This window comes from Stegostoma tigrinum, chromosome 31, assembly GCF_030684315.1.
Source record: "Stegostoma tigrinum isolate sSteTig4 chromosome 31, sSteTig4.hap1, whole genome shotgun sequence".
NCBI classification, from domain to species: Eukaryota; Metazoa; Chordata; class Chondrichthyes; order Orectolobiformes; family Stegostomatidae; genus Stegostoma; species Stegostoma tigrinum.
In genome coordinates this window covers 9,371,593-9,388,314 of record NC_081384.1, presented here as the reverse complement: position 1 = coordinate 9,388,314, position 16,722 = coordinate 9,371,593, and the positions used below count along the sequence as shown (strand labels likewise).

Genomic DNA, 16,722 nt, shown 5'->3' with positions numbered 1-16,722 from the left:
CTGCTGGCAGAGAGGATGAAGGTTTAAAGTATTGGCTAGGCTCCCAAATACATGCATTGTTTTTATCCATGAAAATTTTTGAAGTTCATGAATAGAGCTAGAGTCCACCTATCAAGGCAAGTGGTAAGTTTTTCATATAATTTTTGACTAGGGCACTGTGGTTAGGAGAATGGCTTTGAGCAACATGGGTTGCTGCAGAGTGCACAGTCTCTAATATACCTTCAGAGATAATGGGAACTACAGATGCTGGAGAATTCCAAGATAATAAAATGTGAGGCTGGATGAACACAGCAGGCCAAGCAGCATCTCAGGAGCACAAAAGCTGACGTTTCGGGCCTAGACCCTTCATCAGAGAGGGGGATGGGGAGAGGGAACTGGAATAAATAGGGAGAGAGGGGGAGGCGGACCGAAGATGGAGAGTAAAGAAGATAGGTGGAGAGAGTATAGGTGGGGAGGTAGGGAGGGGATAGGTCAGTCCAGGGAAGACGGACAGGTCAAGGAGGTGGGATGAGGTTAGTAGGTAGATGGGGGTGCGGCTTGGGGTGGGAGGAAGGGATGGGTGAGAGGAAGAACCGGTTAGGGAGGCAGAGACAGGTTGGACTGGTTTGGGATGCAGTGGGTGGGGGGGAAGAGCTGGGCTGGTTGTGTGGTGCAGTGGGGGGAGGGGACGAACTAGGCTGGTTTAGGGATGCAGTAGGGGAAGGGGAGATTTTGAAACTGGTGAAGTCCACATTGATACCATATGGCTGCAGGGTTCCCAGGCGGAATATGAGTTGCTGTTCCTGCAACCTTCGGGTGGCATCATTGTGGCAGTGCAGGAGGCCCATGATGGACATGTCATCTAAAGAATGGGAGGGGGAGTGGAAATGGTTTGCAACTGGGAGGTGCAGTTGTTTGTTGCGAACTGAGCGGAGGTGTTCTGCAAAGCGGTCCCCAAGCCTCCGCTTGGTTTCCCCAATGTAGAGGAAGCCGCACCGGGTACAGTGGATGCAGTATACCACATTGGCAGATGTGCAGGTGAACCTCTGCTTAATGTGGAATGTCATCTTGGGGCCTGGGATAGGGGTGACGGAGGAGGTGTGGGGGCAAGTGTAGCATTTCCTGCGGTTGCAGGGGAAGATGCCGGGTATGGTGGGGTTGGAGGGCAGTGTGGAGCGAACAAGGGAGTCATGGAGAGAGTGGTCTCTCCGGAAAGCAGACAGGGGAGGGGATGGAAAAATGTCTTGGGTGGTGGGGTCGGATTGTAAATGGCGAAAGTGTCGGAGGATGATGCGTTGTATCCGGAGGTTGGTAGGGTGGTGTGTGAGAACGAGGGGGATCCTCTTAGGGCGGTTGTGGCGGGGGCGGGGTGTGAGGGATGTGTTGCGGGAAATACGGGAGACGCAGTCAAGGGCGTTCTCGATCAATGTGGGGGGAAAGTTGCGGTCCTTAAAGAACTTGGACATCTGGGATGTGCGGGAGTGGAATGTCTTATCGTGGGAGCAGATGCGGCGGAGGCGGAGGAATTGGGAATAGGGGATGGAATTTTTGCAGGAGGGTGGGTGGGAGGAGGTGTATTCTAGGTAGCTGTGGGAGTCGGTGGGCTTGAAATGGACATCAGTTACAAGCTGGTTGCCTGAGATGGAGACTGAGAGGTCCAGGAAGGTGAGGGATGTGCTGGAGATGGCCCAGGTGAACTGAAGGTTGGGGTGTAAGGTGTTGGCGAAGTGGATGAACTGTTCGAGCTCCTCTGGGGAGCAAGATATACCTTGCTTGTCTGAACTGGTCTGGAATTGTGTGATTTCACTGCTGTTTATGTGGAGGGATTGCCTATTTGTTTTTAGATTGGTTTTTTACAATGCCAAATGCAAGGATTAGCAGATAGGGACTTCAAACCATGTAGAGTATTTGCATTCTGGTGGTCCCACATAACACCAAGTTTCTAGAACGTTGCAAACAGGGAGATGGGGCAAACTGCTGAAGGAAGTTGAATTAACATGAGGTAACATTAGGCAAGTTGCTATCAGAACAGTCTCTTGTCCGTTTTCAGGTTTCCTCTTCTCCTTCTCTATACCCAAGGTGTCATTGTCAGCAATTGCTAGTTCCAGCAGGAAAAGTTATTTTCTTCTTCCTTTCCATATCACATCCTGTAGTAATCTAAAATAATGAAGAAAACCATAATATTTAATACATAAAGTTAACATTTTTAATACTCAGGGAGTGGTAAATCTTTGGAATGCTGTGATTGGGTTGTGAAAGCTCAATCATTGGGCATATTCAAGACAGAAATAAATTAAATTCTTTAGATTAGTGGCATTAAACAATTTTGGAAATAACATAGAAAAATGACATTGATGCAGTTGATCAGTAATGATGTAGTTGAATTACACAGCAGCCTCAATGGGCTGAATGGCCCACTCCTGCACCTCTGTTCGGATATGTCCTTAGAGAATCCACATGCAGGGCTGCAGCTGCTACTCAGGGCCTTCTTCCCTTCAAAAAAATGGCAGCTTCTCCTGCCTAAGCATAAAGTGAAGTGAACCTGCCAGTGTCTGAGCTATCCCTGCAATATGAGACAGCAGTAAAGCACTGTCACCCATGGTCATGCCCAATTCAACTGGCTGCATCCTTCCCACAAGAGATTCCCAACTCCTACCAGTGCCAAGAGCAGGCTCAATGATAATGAGATTAAATCCCACTCTTTTTGCCCAAGTTGACCGCACCCTAAATTTCTATGGATCCTTACAGCTTCTGCTACAATTCATATCAAATGGGATTCATTGATCGCTTCAAGTTTCTATTAATTTGCATTCTGTCACCCTGACAGCCCTGCATTTTGCTTCATTTCGGTACCTTTTGGTACTTCTGGGATGAGCAGTGAGATGTGAAACTTCACTATCTCCTTATTTTATTTTCTTTTAGTTTAGTTTTGCTTTTACATTTTGCTAATTTGTCACCGATGTCTTGTAATTTAGTAAAGCAATAATGTCTCTGAGAGACATTAGTGTAACACATGGATTTTCATCATATTCCAGTAATGTCATTACAGCTATTGTTGTTGCTAAATTTTTAATCCAGACTTTTTAAAGTAACTATATTTTAATCCCCCAGCTACAAGCGACCCTGTCTCATTGTGAACTATCTACGTAATATCACACACATACAGGGTACTGAAATAGCTCCAACGAGGCCGGTATCCCATCACCAAGTCACCCTTTATTTACACATGGAGAGTCAGTAACACTGCTCCAGCTTCCTTAGAGCCAACTCTCAGAGTGAACAGAATCTCTGACCCGAGATAGTGGGAGCTGCAGATGCTGGAGAATCCGAGATAACAAAGTGTGAAGCTGGATGAACACAGCAGGTCAAGCAGCATCTTGACCCACCTGTTTATATCTGTCAGCCAGAGCTCACTGATTGGGGCAGATTAACAGTTCCAATCAGAGAAATCATATTCTGGTTGACCACATTATGATAACTACAGATACAGTTACACTCCCCTTGAAAATTTTAAGTGGAAATTCTATCCATGAAGTTGCCTTTATCGCTTTCATTAGACAACATGGTTCCTTTGTCTCCATCACTTCTGGGATGGCATAAATGAAATTATCCTTCAGTTGTTTCACAAATCTGTGTCCTCTGTCTATCTTCCTGGAAAGATTTAAAAAAGGAGTCTTACGAGGAGCAGGAGGAAGCCTGCACAATAAGAAAGATCCATAATTTCAACAAAAGGGGGAACTTCTGAACAATTTTATTCAATTTGGGGAAACATTGCAGTTTGGGTGCAGTTTCCCCCAGTTTGCCTCCAGGGGGCGATATACCAGCTTCAGTGACGTCTTGATCCCTTGCGTCGGATGTGACGCCGTTAACCTGCGCGGCCGGGCCGAGCGAAGGGGAGGAAGGGGAAGATGGCGGCGTTGCAGGGGTTCCCCGTTTCGGTCTCTTACAGCCACAGTGGCTGCGTCGACACATCGGCCGGGCCGCAGCCCCAGCACCAGCCGCCACACGCCGAGCGGAGCAAGGAAGAGGCGACAGGTAAATAAAGGCCGGTAACCTCGAGGCGGGGGTCTCGGTCTGCTGGGGGCCAAGGAGCTCCAAGGGCAGGAGACCCCAGGTGATCAGAGGCCTGAGGCTGGGCATCGGCCCTCGGTGGGGGGGGGGGGTCTTGGGTGGGCATCGGCCCTGGAGGGGCCAAGGTATGGGAACCTGAGGGTAAGGATTCGACCCAGATGTTAGGGGCCTAAGCATGGGTATTGGAGCCAAAAGGTCAGGGCTTGAGTGTAGGCATCCATTCCGACGGGCAGGAGCCTGAAAGTGAACATCTGGTCTGAGAGTTAGAGGCCTGAGGCTGGATAATGGACCAGAGGGGTAAGAACATTGGGTGGGCTTTGGTTCTGGAGGCTGTACGTAAATGATTTGGAGGAAAATGTATCTGATCTACTTAGTAAGTTTGCAGACCATACAAAGATTGTTGGAGTTGAGGACTGGAAGGAGGATTGCTTGAGGTTACAGCAGGATGGAGATCAGTTAGGCGAATGGGCTGAAAAGTGGCGGATGGAGTTTAACCCAGACACACGTGAGGTGAGGCCTTTTGGACGGTCAAGTACAGGTGGAAATTATACAGTGAATGGCAGGACCCTTAGGAGTGTTGACATGCAGAGGGATCTGGTTGTGAACGTCCACAGATCACGGAAGGTGGCAGTGCAGGTAGATAAGGTAGTAAAAATGGCTTATGGTATGTTTGACTTCGTTGGAAGGGGCATTGAGTATAAGGATAGACCAGTCATGCTGGAGCTTTATTGAACTTCACTTGGAATATTGCATACAGTTCTGGTCACCACACTACCAGAAGGATGTAGATGTTTTGGAGAGGGTACAGAAAAGGTTTACTGGGATTTACTGGCTGACGTGGCGACCTGATAGAAGTTTGTAATATTGTGAATGGCATGGATCAATGGAAGTATAAGGCTTTATCCCAGGGTGGAGGGGTCATTTACTGGGCCACACAGGTTCAAGGTGTGAAGGGGGAAGTTTAGAAGAGATGTGTGAGGAACATTTTTCACACAAAGGATGGTGAGTGCCCGGAATGCGTTGCCAGAGGAGTTGGTGGAAGCTGATACAATAGCAGCATTCAGGAAGAACCTGGACGAATATTTGAATAGGAAGGGAAAATAGAGATACAGATTCTGGAAGTGAAAACAGTTCTAGTACGGAAGGGGAAAATGTCAGTGCAGGCTTGGAGGGCTGAAGGGGCCTGTTCCTGAACTATATTTTTGTTTCTTGGGGCCTAAGGGTGGGCATTGGACCCCAGGGGTAGGGACCTCAAAGCATAACGGAGGTATTCGTGACCTGCCCCTTTACTGAATTCAAAAGCAATTATTAAATGACATGAATTACCCCCCGCACCTTTGGCTCCACATTGAAAATCCCTCACCTGCACAAGCTTTCAGGCACTGGTGGAAGATTTGGTTACCCTCTTCATCTATTGCTTTATGTGACAACAGGCCCAAGCCCTTCTTAAATAGCTGAATTTATTAACCTGAATGGGTGATCTGTGAGCTCGTGCATCCTAGGTCCTGTTGGATAAAATCAAAAAGTGGAGTGATAAGTAGGATTGATTGAGTTTATCCACCAATAAAAAGGTGACATGATACTCTGTCTATCTGGACACAATCTTTCCCATCAAAATTGTGTTTGTTGAAATTTCAACAGTTCAAGTAAACCTCGTATCAAAGTTAGATGTGATTATCCTTACAATGACTGCAGTCATCAAAACATTGCCATTTAATCTTTGACTAAAATTTTTCAGGCCACTTCTGTCATCACCAATGTCATGAGGCTCTTTAAAAGTCATTGAGGGCAAATACACTTTATTTGTCAATGAATACCACTACTTATTTCAGGCTTGTGTGAGTGATGTTCCTTATAATTGTACTGCTTGCTAGATAAATCAGGTCAGTTTATTTCGTCCATAACACTTATGGATGTACCCTTAGTAAATGGCAGAACCAGATGAGGCTGCAGATAAGTGTATAGGAAATGGAAACTGAAACTCCACCATGTGTGCCATGGAGATTCAGAAACGGTCACTTTCATATTGATTTGTTTATGACATAAAATCATAGATTTGCAGCATAGGGAGATTCTCAACCCATCGTATCTCTGACTGAAAAAGAGCTAATCAGCATAATTCCCCCATTTCTAGCCCATGGTCCATAATCTCCACATGACAGCGCTTCAGTTGCATGTCCAAATACTTTATAAATATAATGAGGTTTTATTCATGTACAATCTTTACAGGCAGGGAGTTGCAGAACCCCAGTACTCTTGTGAAAAGATTTCTCCTTAACCCTGTTCTAATCCTTCCACAAATTATTTTAATTAGTTTATGATCTCTTTTGCTAAGGGAAATTGGTGCTTTCGAGATTGGAAGTTTGTTTCTATTGGATTTTGTAAGAGGTTGAGTTGTAAGCGATATATAGCGATGGTTTATACTTAAACGTAGGTAGCATGATAGTGAAGAAATTGGCAGTAGACTGCATGAAAATATGTGTGGATTGGCCATCTTGTCAGAGAAGTGTTGAGTAGGAATCATTCCAGAGAAGCCTGGGGTAATGCATTTGGGGAGGGTCAAATTTACTGATAGGTTCCTGAGAAGTAACAGAGTAACATTGGAGTGCATGTCCATGGATCTCTGAAGATAGTCGTAAGATAGGTAAAAATATAAAGGCTGAGAGGTTATGACGAATTTGTACAAAATAAAAGCAAATTACTGTGGATGCTGGAGATCTGAAGTGAAAAGAGCAAGAACTGTAGAATCTATGCAGGTCTGGCAGCGTCTGTGGAGGAAGAAAAAAAGTTAACATTTGAAGTACAGTATGACTTTCGTTTGGAACTGTGGTTACAGTACTGTGTACAACTCTGGTCACTGCAGATACATGATTATACTAGAGAGTTTCAGAGGAGATTTATGATGTTGCTAGATCAGGAGGATTTTAAATGGGAAATATTAAATAAGAGACTGCATAACACTGAGGGAGTAAAATGGTGGCTAGATGTTTATCATCGAAAATGATGGAGTTGTATGTTTAACTCCATTGTTGTTTGTTTTTGAAAACATTACACACAGAAGTGATCATTCATTATTTTTTCTTAGAAATCACTACCTACTAAGAGCTAGATAAAACTGTCAACTTGCTGTTTGTTCTGGGCTCAGAGAGACTAGATGCATGTTGAATACCTTTGGTGGGAAAAGCACATAGAGGCAATCACTTCAAAACGTTTAAAAAGGAAATTTAAGGAAGAGAGTAAAGAAAAACAGTCATAATAGCAGTCAATTTCCATAATGAGTTTAAATGTAAACGTACTGATGACTTATCTTTAATAGCAAATTCTGCTTCATTTTAGAAGGATGAAACTGTTAAATTAGAGCTCCAGTGGGAGATACAGATGGAGTCAGTAGATGGAGGCTGGTTTGTGTGATGGACTGGGCTGTGTTCACGACTCTCTATAGTTTTTTGCAGTCTTAAGAAAAGTAGTTGCCATTCAAATAACTGAGAAAAAAGCATTTCAAATTAGCTGCATCTATGTTAAATATTATGGTGAAACCCAATTACGCAAGTTTAGCAGCCGACATAGTCCCACCCAGTATTAAACTTCCTCCCTGAGATTAATTTGACAGTTGTAAATCTATGTTTGCAATGTTACTTTAGCATAGTCTGAACTTGAAGTAAATGTAAAATTTATATGTATCAAGGCCACCTAGTTAGATGGAATTAAATTCTAATTGTAATTGAATGTTTTCAACATTAAACTTCTAAAATGGGTTATTGAGACTTAACAAGTTAAGATTGAAATTACAGACCCCAAGCCACGTCCAACTTCAAGTTGAAAGTTTTCAATTAACTTATCAAATCTTTAATGATCTGTATCCTGACCATAATCCTGAAACAGGTATTTCTGCTATAACACGTGTTTTGTTCGATCGAATAGGCTGTAATGTGACTGATGAATTGTGACGCTGTTTGGATATTGTGAACTTTCTACCGTGAAGTATAGCGATTTCCCTTCGTTGCGATTTTCTATAGAGCGAGGACACACATGAGTGCAACTATCATGTTATAGGAGAAATACTTGCACATCAACATGCCCATTGACTACTCATTTACTTTGGTGACATTGCATTAAAGATCAGAAGGATCAGGTTATGAATATTTGCTCTGCATAATTTCAGGTTGTGTTTCAGAAGCAGATATTCTATCCTCGCCAAACAAGTTTTGCAACAGGACAGATTGGACTGTGTAGATATGCCATTTATTCCAGCATTTATAGAGAATGTTACTAATTGTGACTGCAGTTCAGCACCTTGGATGGTAGAACCCTGTGATTATAAACGTTGCCATTTCCCCCCTTTGGAGAATTAGAGATTCTGACACAAGAGAATCCCAAAAGGCTGAAACTTCTTTGTTGAAATCCCTCATTCCCCATGTGAGGTGTTAACAACAGTGCACATTAGCGTTTCCTCCTGAATTTTCAGTTTATTCATGTAAAACAAAAGCAACCAGAGGATTTGTTTGATGCTATTTCTTCATGGGAGATATTTCCACAAATCAGATCTCGATGAGGAAGTGAAAGCATCATCAATGAGATAGCATGTTTTTTTTAATCTTTAAGACGGAAACCTGATTTAAAAATACAGGAAAGATGTTTTAAATTGAGCTTAAAAAGGACCAGAGTTTCAAAATAACCATAAGGCTTAAACTGTTGAAATAGAAAAATCAATGTATAGCAATGTTCTTAATATTTAAAATTTAGTTAGTGCAATATATTATTGGACTGTTCAGTTTACGATTTGCGTGTTTGTGAAGCCTTTCATGAAAGGGACACTGCAGCTGCTCAGATTTCCATTTCAAACTGTTCATTTTTAATATTTTGAATAAAAAGACGTATTTAATTTTAACCACCAAGTTAATTCACCAGGACTACATTTACCTGTGCCAATAAGTCAAGGATTCAAGCCTTGAGCACAGGGTTGTGTGTAGGTTGATTTTTAAAAAAAGACTTATGATATATAAAGAAGGAAAGGTAATTTCTGTTGGTATCATGGTCAACATTTATCATTTTAACTGTAAATAACTTAAACTCAGTACTTACCAGGCTTTGTTTTTTCCAAAATTTCTTTGTCTATGGGTAACATTATATTTAATACTAGACATATTCTCCCAAGACTATTGTACTTTTATTTTTTGTTTCTTTTGCAGAAGCCGAAAAGCTGAGTAGAATGAACTCCTTGTTGGAGAAACTGCATACAAAGTACAGTCAGACAAGGCCCTGGACTGAAACAGCAAAACTAGTTCGGCAAGCCATGGTAAGATTGCAGAGCAGCTTACACAGTGCCAAACTGTAGATCATGGCCAGTAAAAATGCCATCGTTTTTAATGGATTTGTATATACGTGTAGACACTCCAGCTCAAATTAAAATATAAACTTCACATTGTGAGGCAAAACATGTGTGCAGCTATATGAGTTGGTTCATCTAATGTTGACCAACAGTGTATTGGTGCCATGGGCCCCAGCTATGGCCATGGGCCACAGCTATGCCTGCCTCTTTGTAGGTTACGTGGAACAGTCCCTCTTCCGCACCTACACAGGCCCCAAACCCCACCTCTTCGTCCGGTACATTGATGACTGTATCGGCGCCGCCTCTTGCTCCCCAGAGGAGCTCGAACAGTTCATCCACTTCACCAACACCTTCCACCCCAACCTTCAGTTCACCTGAGCCATCTCCAGCACATCCCTCACCTTCCTGGACCTCTCAGTCTCCATCTTAGGCAACCAGCTTGTAACTGATGTCCATTTCAAGCCCACCGACTCCCACAGCTACCTAGAATACACCTCCTCCCACCCACCCTCCTGCAAAAATTCCATTCCCTATTCCCAATTCCTGCGCCTCCGCCGCATCTGCTCCCACGATAAGACATTCCACTCCCGCACATCCCAGATGTCCAAGTTCTTCAAGGACTGCAACTTTCCCCCACATTGATCGAGAACGCCCTTGACCGCGTCTCCCGTATTTCCCGCAACACATCCCTCACACCCCGCCCCCGCCACAACCGCCCTAAGAGGATCCCCCTCGTTCTCACACACCACCCTACCAACCTCCGGATACAACGCATCATCCTCCGACACTTTCGCCATTTACAATCCGACCCCACCACCCAAGACATTTTTCCATCCCCACCCCTGTCTGCTTTCCGGAGAGACCACTCTCTCCGTGACTCCCTTGTTCGCTCCACACTGCCCTCCAACCCCACCACACACCTGGCACCTTCCCCTGCAACCGCAGGAAATGCTACACTTGCCCCCACACCTCCTCCGCCACCCCTATCCCAGGCCCCAAGATGACATTCCACATTAAGCAGAGGTTCACCTGCACATCTGCCAATGTGGTATACTGCATCCACTGTACCCGGTGTGGCTTCCTGTACATTGGGGAAACCAAGCGGAGGCTTGGAGACCGCTTTGCAGAACACCTCCGCTCAGTTCGCAACAAACAACTGCACCTCCCAGTCGCAAACCATTTCCACTCCCCCTCCCATTCTCTAGATGACATGTCCATCATGGGCCTCCTGCACTGCCACAATGATGCCAGCCAAAGGTTGCAGGAACAGCAACTCATATTCCGCCTGGGAACCCTGCAGCCATATGGTATCAATGTGGACTTCACCAGTTTCAAAATCTCCCCTTCCCCTACTGCATCCCTAAACCAGCCCAGTTCGTCCCCTCCCCTCACTGCACCACACAACCAGCCCAGCTCCCCCCCCCCACCCACCCACCCACCCACTGCATCCCAAAACCAGTCCAACCTGTCTCTGCCTCCCTAACCAGTTCTTCCTCTCACCCATCCCTTCCTCCCACCCCAAGCCGCACCCCCATCTACCGACTAACCTCATCCCACCTCCTTGACCTGTCCGTCTTCCCTGGACTGACCTATCCCCTCCCTACCTCCCCACCTATACTCTCTCCACCTATCTTCTTTACTCTCCATCTTCGGTCCGCCTCCCCCTCTCCCACTATTTATTCCAGTTCCCTCTCCCCATCCCCCTCTCTGATGAAGGGTCTAGGCCCGAAACGTCAGCTTTTGTGCTCCTGAGATGCTGCTTGGCCTGTTGTGTTCATCCAGCCTCACATTTTATTATCAGTGTACTGGTTTAGTTGATCACGGCCCCTCTAGGTCAAATTTAACAAAATTTCTGCCTTCTCCACCCACTGATTTCTTAAAGTAGGTTATGAATCAACAACCTGGCAGCAGATAGCTGAGGGTTTCCAAGGCACCAATTCTGATAGGTTTAACTATAGTGTTAGTTATCACGATCTATATTATCTCCCAAAGAACATATCACCTATGATCTTCTATTCACAATATGATGTCATCCATTCTAATTGTTATATTGCCCTTTTCTTTTTCTTTTGTAAAGGAGAAAAGAGGTGTAATGAACACAGGAGGCCACCAGCATCTTATTGCCTGTTTGGAGACTCTGCAAAAAGCATTAAAAGGTTTGTGAAGGTCGTTCTGTATTGTTCAATAGCTAAGACATGCATGGGCAGCATTCTTTAGGGCAGTGGGGACCAGCAAAGGATTTTACCATGAATATGCTCGTATATAACGAAAAATAGGGTGCTTGGCCCAACCATGGTCTTCCCACACACCATGTACAGCCTGCCTTACTCTATGATTACCTCTAAGCAATGTCTTTCATGGCCTGAGAAAATGTTGCATGTATTTCTTATAATTTTCACAGTGGTTCAGTTATGCACAATTTCAGATCACAAGTTCCAACAGAGACCATTAGAAACTCCCAAGTAATTTTTCTCTTCTCTTCAATCAGTTGCTCAGCTGTAACTGAAAATAGTTAACTGAGTACAAATCAGAGATCTAACGTGGTATATTCTACTCTGTTGCTAAACGTATGCAGTGCCTTTATTTGCTCAACTGCTGAGGGAGGCAATTTTTTTTCAAGTCATAGTAATTGTCAGTGTAATATAAAAAATGTTAGTATTTATACACTCAGCCATGTTCTCTGTGAATGTATACATTAGACTGTGCCAGATGTTTTTTAGATCTCAAGCTTGTATGTTTATCGTTATGCATTTGTTACTTGTAGTTGTGGCCATTTTAACATTGTCCTTCTCCTATGAATTACAACTTGTCTGAAAGTGTATCATCCATGTGCCTTCACAATTACCCATCAACACTTCACCTCACTGACCTTCGCTGGCTCCATGTTCCCAACGCATTCAATTTAAATGCTCTGTCTGTACTCGGTTGCACACTCCAGTTCCTGTTCCCTCTCTGCAGATTTCTCCAGCTCTGTTATGGTTTATATTCCTCTCACAGTAATCGTCTTTTCGTCTTCCTCTCCTTTTGGCACACTTTTGCCATTGATGGCAGAACTTTCATCCTGAGAATTCTTATTTTGTGAAACTTCCCTTGGAAACCTTTCCAGCTCTTTCTCTATCTTCAAAAGTCTTCTTCACAAATTGAACTTCTCCCTTTACTTTATAGGTATTTTACCAAGTCAAATATTAGTCATGTTTTCTGATGGCTTTCACTTTGATGTTGACTGTTAATTCATGCTTTTATATTTAGTCATGTCCCTGCCTGCAATGACAGACCGTCTAGAGTCTATTGCGAGACAGAATGGGTAAGTCACCAAGACAGTTGAATTCAGTGAGCTGCCATCATTAAGGCTGTTTAAGAAGCAATTAAATTATTTGTAAATGCCTGATTCTAGTTTGTCCATTTCTCTCATCCAGCCTTGGTTCTCATGTGAGCCCTTCGGGTACTGAGTGTTACATTACGTCAGACATGTTCTATGTGGAAGTGCTGTTGGATCCAACAGGTCAAGTGTGTGATGTCAAGGTGGCACATCATGGAGAAAGCCCTGTGGTATGCTTTTTGTTATTTTGCAGTGAGATTTCTGAGAGTGTTCCATTGCTGGCCACCCTAATAATTTTGGGTTTGGTAAAAATTCTCCTCTGACCATCTACTGTTGCTTTATGTGTGTGCTACATATGCTCAGATAGAAGGAAACTATTTATTCAGCAAATTCCTGTGTTTGTTTACATTTAGTTCCCCGAACATTTGTTGGGATTGTTGTCCGAATTATTTTAGCTTTCTATACTTTATTCAGTTAACTCTTAATATAGGAGCCTTTGACTGTAAATACAAGATAATCAGTAATCAATTCGATAAGGAGTTCGACAGAGATGTATTTTCCAGCGGGTGGTTAGAATATGGAACCCACTGGCAATTCGTCATAGTTGAACCATATCGCATTGAATGCAGCAATGAGAACCTAAGCACGAGAAACAGAGGAATAAAAAGGTATGTTGAAGAGGTTAGAAGAAGAACTGCAATTTGAGGTATTTCAGAGATTTTTACAGATCAAAAATATGACTATTTTCACTGTTTGGTAAATCAGTAAATTGATGCCTCTGGTTAAAATCATAAACGGAATGAAGAGAGAGGTTAGATTCATTTCACACAGTTATTACAGAATTGAATCTAGAAACAATGGTGTCCAGAGATGTGTAGGTTAGATGGATTAACCATGGAGATGCAGGGTTACAGAATAGAGTAGGGGTGTGATTCCAGTGGGATGCTCTTCAGAGAATCAGTGTGGATTTGTTGGGGCGAATGGTCTGTTTCCACACTGTGGGGATTCTATGAAAGAAGAGTCATTAAGAGAGCTTGTACAAATTTATGAGGATAAGTGGACTCCTGTGCTGAAAAGCTCTATGCTTATATAAAGGTCTAAATTTTTTTTGATCCAGCCATGAATTTTACAGACAGCTTCCTCAGGAATGAAAGCAATTCCCAATTTTGTAGCTCTCTTCCATCAAAGCACCACTGATGAAAGTTGCCATTTCTCCTGGAAATTCAAATTGCTCCTTGAATACATAGCAAGGAAAGACAGGAAAAAAGTAGTTCATTTATGAGCACTTTTCATAACCATGGAATATCCCAATATACTTCACGCCTTGGGAAGTAGTTCCATAGTGTTATGGAATTTGCTGTATTACCAGGGTACATGATACAATGCTGAAAAAGATCATAGAAAATTTCATGTTGGTGATCATTAAAGAATGTGTTGGCCAGTTCACCAAGAGAACATACCTACCTTTAGAATAGTGCCCTGAGATTACTTTCAGCTACCTAAATAGGACACAAATGGAAGCTTAATTTAACCTTATCCAAAAGGGGGCCCTTCCAACAATGAAGCTCATCCCCAGTAGTGTACTGAAACATAAGATACTCAAGTAGTGAATAGCCGTGTCTAATGAGCTGTCATATCTGAGAGTTAAGTTTATTTTTAGCACAAAAACCAACAAATTTAGAAGTTAGAAAATACTATGTTTTTAAAATAAGTATCCTCGTGTTGAATTTTTATATAATTGTTGACAATTAGAAGAATTTTTCAATGAGCGATAAAATATCTAATGGTTTCATCTGATTAAACACCACTCATTTCTGCAATGCCAGATCTTTATTAAATATGTAAGTTTACATGATGTTTTTAAACATATTTTTCCTAGACCTGCCAGGAACTGGTGCAGTATCTGAGGTAAGCCATTTTTTTTAACAAGTGGTGGAACGAATATATTGCAACTCTGAATAATTTAAAGCGTTTGAAACAGAAGTGCAAGCTGCCAACCAGTCTAGAAGATAAATACATGCAGCAAGATATATAGCAAGATGTTGACTCCAGACAGCATTAACATTTCAACATAAAATCAGTTGAGATACTGGAGGTAGAAATAGAACATTTCCCTAATTCCTGGTGATGATAACTAGAAATAGGCAGAAAATCTAGTCTTAAGTATTGTAGGGAATAGGTATATGTTTTCACAAAAAAATTCATTACAGGAATGTGTACCAGTAAAAATTTCATGGTGATAATTTTGTAATTCACAGTGCTTCCCAGTTGATAAAAGTTGAGACTAGTCTGAAGGTGTTGGGCGGGACAGTTTATCTTGAGGTTATGTTCATATTTAGTTCCCCCTAATGGGCTACCAGCTTTCTTTTTTAAATTGTGTTTGGATGTTGATGTCACTGACTAAGCCAGCATTTGTTACCCATCCCTAATTCCACTTGAACTACATGTCTTACCAGGTTATTTCAGAGGGCAATTAAGAGTCAGTCAAATTTTGTGGTCATAGAGACGGAGGGCCAGGTTATCAGTTCCTAGGGCCACCAGAAGGTGATATACTGCAGTTGGAGAACACTCTCCATACATTATTCATCCTTTATAATTTGTGGTGATTTACCTGGTCTTATGTCTGAACAGTTCAGAGAAGTTACGCAATTGAATTCTCAATCCATTGTTGGTCAGTGTATTGTAGCACCACTAGCCTCTGCCCAGATTCTTTCTTCAAGAGTTTATAGAAGGGGGAACAAACATACCTCTGATGATGTAAGTTTTTCATGCCTTAATTTACTTTTGCATTGTGCTTTCCTGTTAATGAAAACTGATGGTTTAATTTTGTTGCAGAGAGAAGAATTTTTTGGAGTTCTCGAATCACCTTAAAGGCCTTGTCAATCTATATAAACTTCCTGGGGACAAGTAAGTATCAGGAGTTTTATCTCTTTCTCTACCTTGGGACTTTTCACTGATTTGCTTATGAAATCATTCTGTTGTTTGCAGAGTCACATGGGTTGGTCCCATGCTAGTATAATTACTTGTATTGATATAATACAGCCATAATTGGTGTGATCAATCTAACCACAGAGTAAGCAGCTAGGATTACATTAGATTAGATTCCCTACAGTGTGGAAACAGGCCCTTCGGCCCAACAAGTCCACACCACCCCTTGGAGCATCCCACCCAGACCCATCCCCCTACAACCCACACGCCCCTGAACACTACGGGTAATTTAGCATGGCCAGTCCACCTAGCCTGCACATCTTTGGACTGTGGGAAGAAACCGTAGCATCCAGAGGAAACCCATGCAGACACGGGGAGAATGTGCAAACTCCACACAGACAGTTGCCCAAGGCTGGAATTGAACCTGGGTCCCTGGCGCTGTGAGGCTGCAGTGCTAACCACTAAGCCACTGTGCCGCCCTAAACACGATTACACCGGAGAATTTCTCACCCTGTCAGGGACTGCCAGTCAATTAAATAGAAATTGTGCCTGGAGCAAGTGGTGAGGTACTCCCATCTTGTGTCTTCTGTTAGTTTGTCCTCATCCTGTGGCATGAAGACATCTTGTGTTGACTTCCAGAAAATGCGTCCATATACTTGGATACTTTATCAACTCTAGACTGTAACAAAGCAGGGACTGTATTTTGCTACCATGCAATAAAGTGAGTTGAACTAGGTTCACTTGTCGAGACTTCCTCTCTTGAAGTTCGTAGAGTGAAAACATCTGACAAAAACATTGAGTGGCTGGGTTATAAAATCAGTACCATTACATTTTATTGCTAAAGTGTTGTATGTGAATTTTTACAATACACACTCACTCAAGCGGAAGGTGATAGTCTAGTGATATTATCGCTGGACAGTTAATCCAGAAATCCAAGTAACGTTCCTGGAATCTGGGGTTTGAATCCTGCCACGGCAGATGGTGGAATTTGAATTCAACAAAAATATCTGGAATTAAGAATCTAATGATGACCACAAATCCGTTGTCAATTGTCAGAAAAACCCATCTGGTTCAGTAATGTCTTTTAGGGATGGAA

The 16,722-nt window shown here is 42.9% G+C and overlaps 1 protein-coding gene across 1 annotated transcript in view; it reads left to right on the top strand.

Moving 5' to 3' along the window:
• The first annotated feature begins 3,866 nt into the window (after positions 1 to 3,866).
• med1 (mediator complex subunit 1) overlaps positions 3,867 to 16,722 on the top strand; it is a 45,175-nt gene continuing 32,319 nt past the window's right edge. The window contains exons 1-7 of the mRNA XM_048560511.2: positions 3,867 to 4,014; positions 9,240 to 9,346; positions 11,457 to 11,535; positions 12,629 to 12,683; positions 12,796 to 12,928; positions 14,578 to 14,606; positions 15,534 to 15,605. Coding sequence (XP_048416468.1) covers positions 3,888 to 4,014; positions 9,240 to 9,346; positions 11,457 to 11,535; positions 12,629 to 12,683; positions 12,796 to 12,928; positions 14,578 to 14,606; positions 15,534 to 15,605 — 602 coding nt within the window. The 5' untranslated portion in view covers positions 3,867 to 3,887. The remainder of the gene's footprint in view (positions 4,015 to 9,239; positions 9,347 to 11,456; positions 11,536 to 12,628; positions 12,684 to 12,795; positions 12,929 to 14,577; positions 14,607 to 15,533; positions 15,606 to 16,722) is intronic.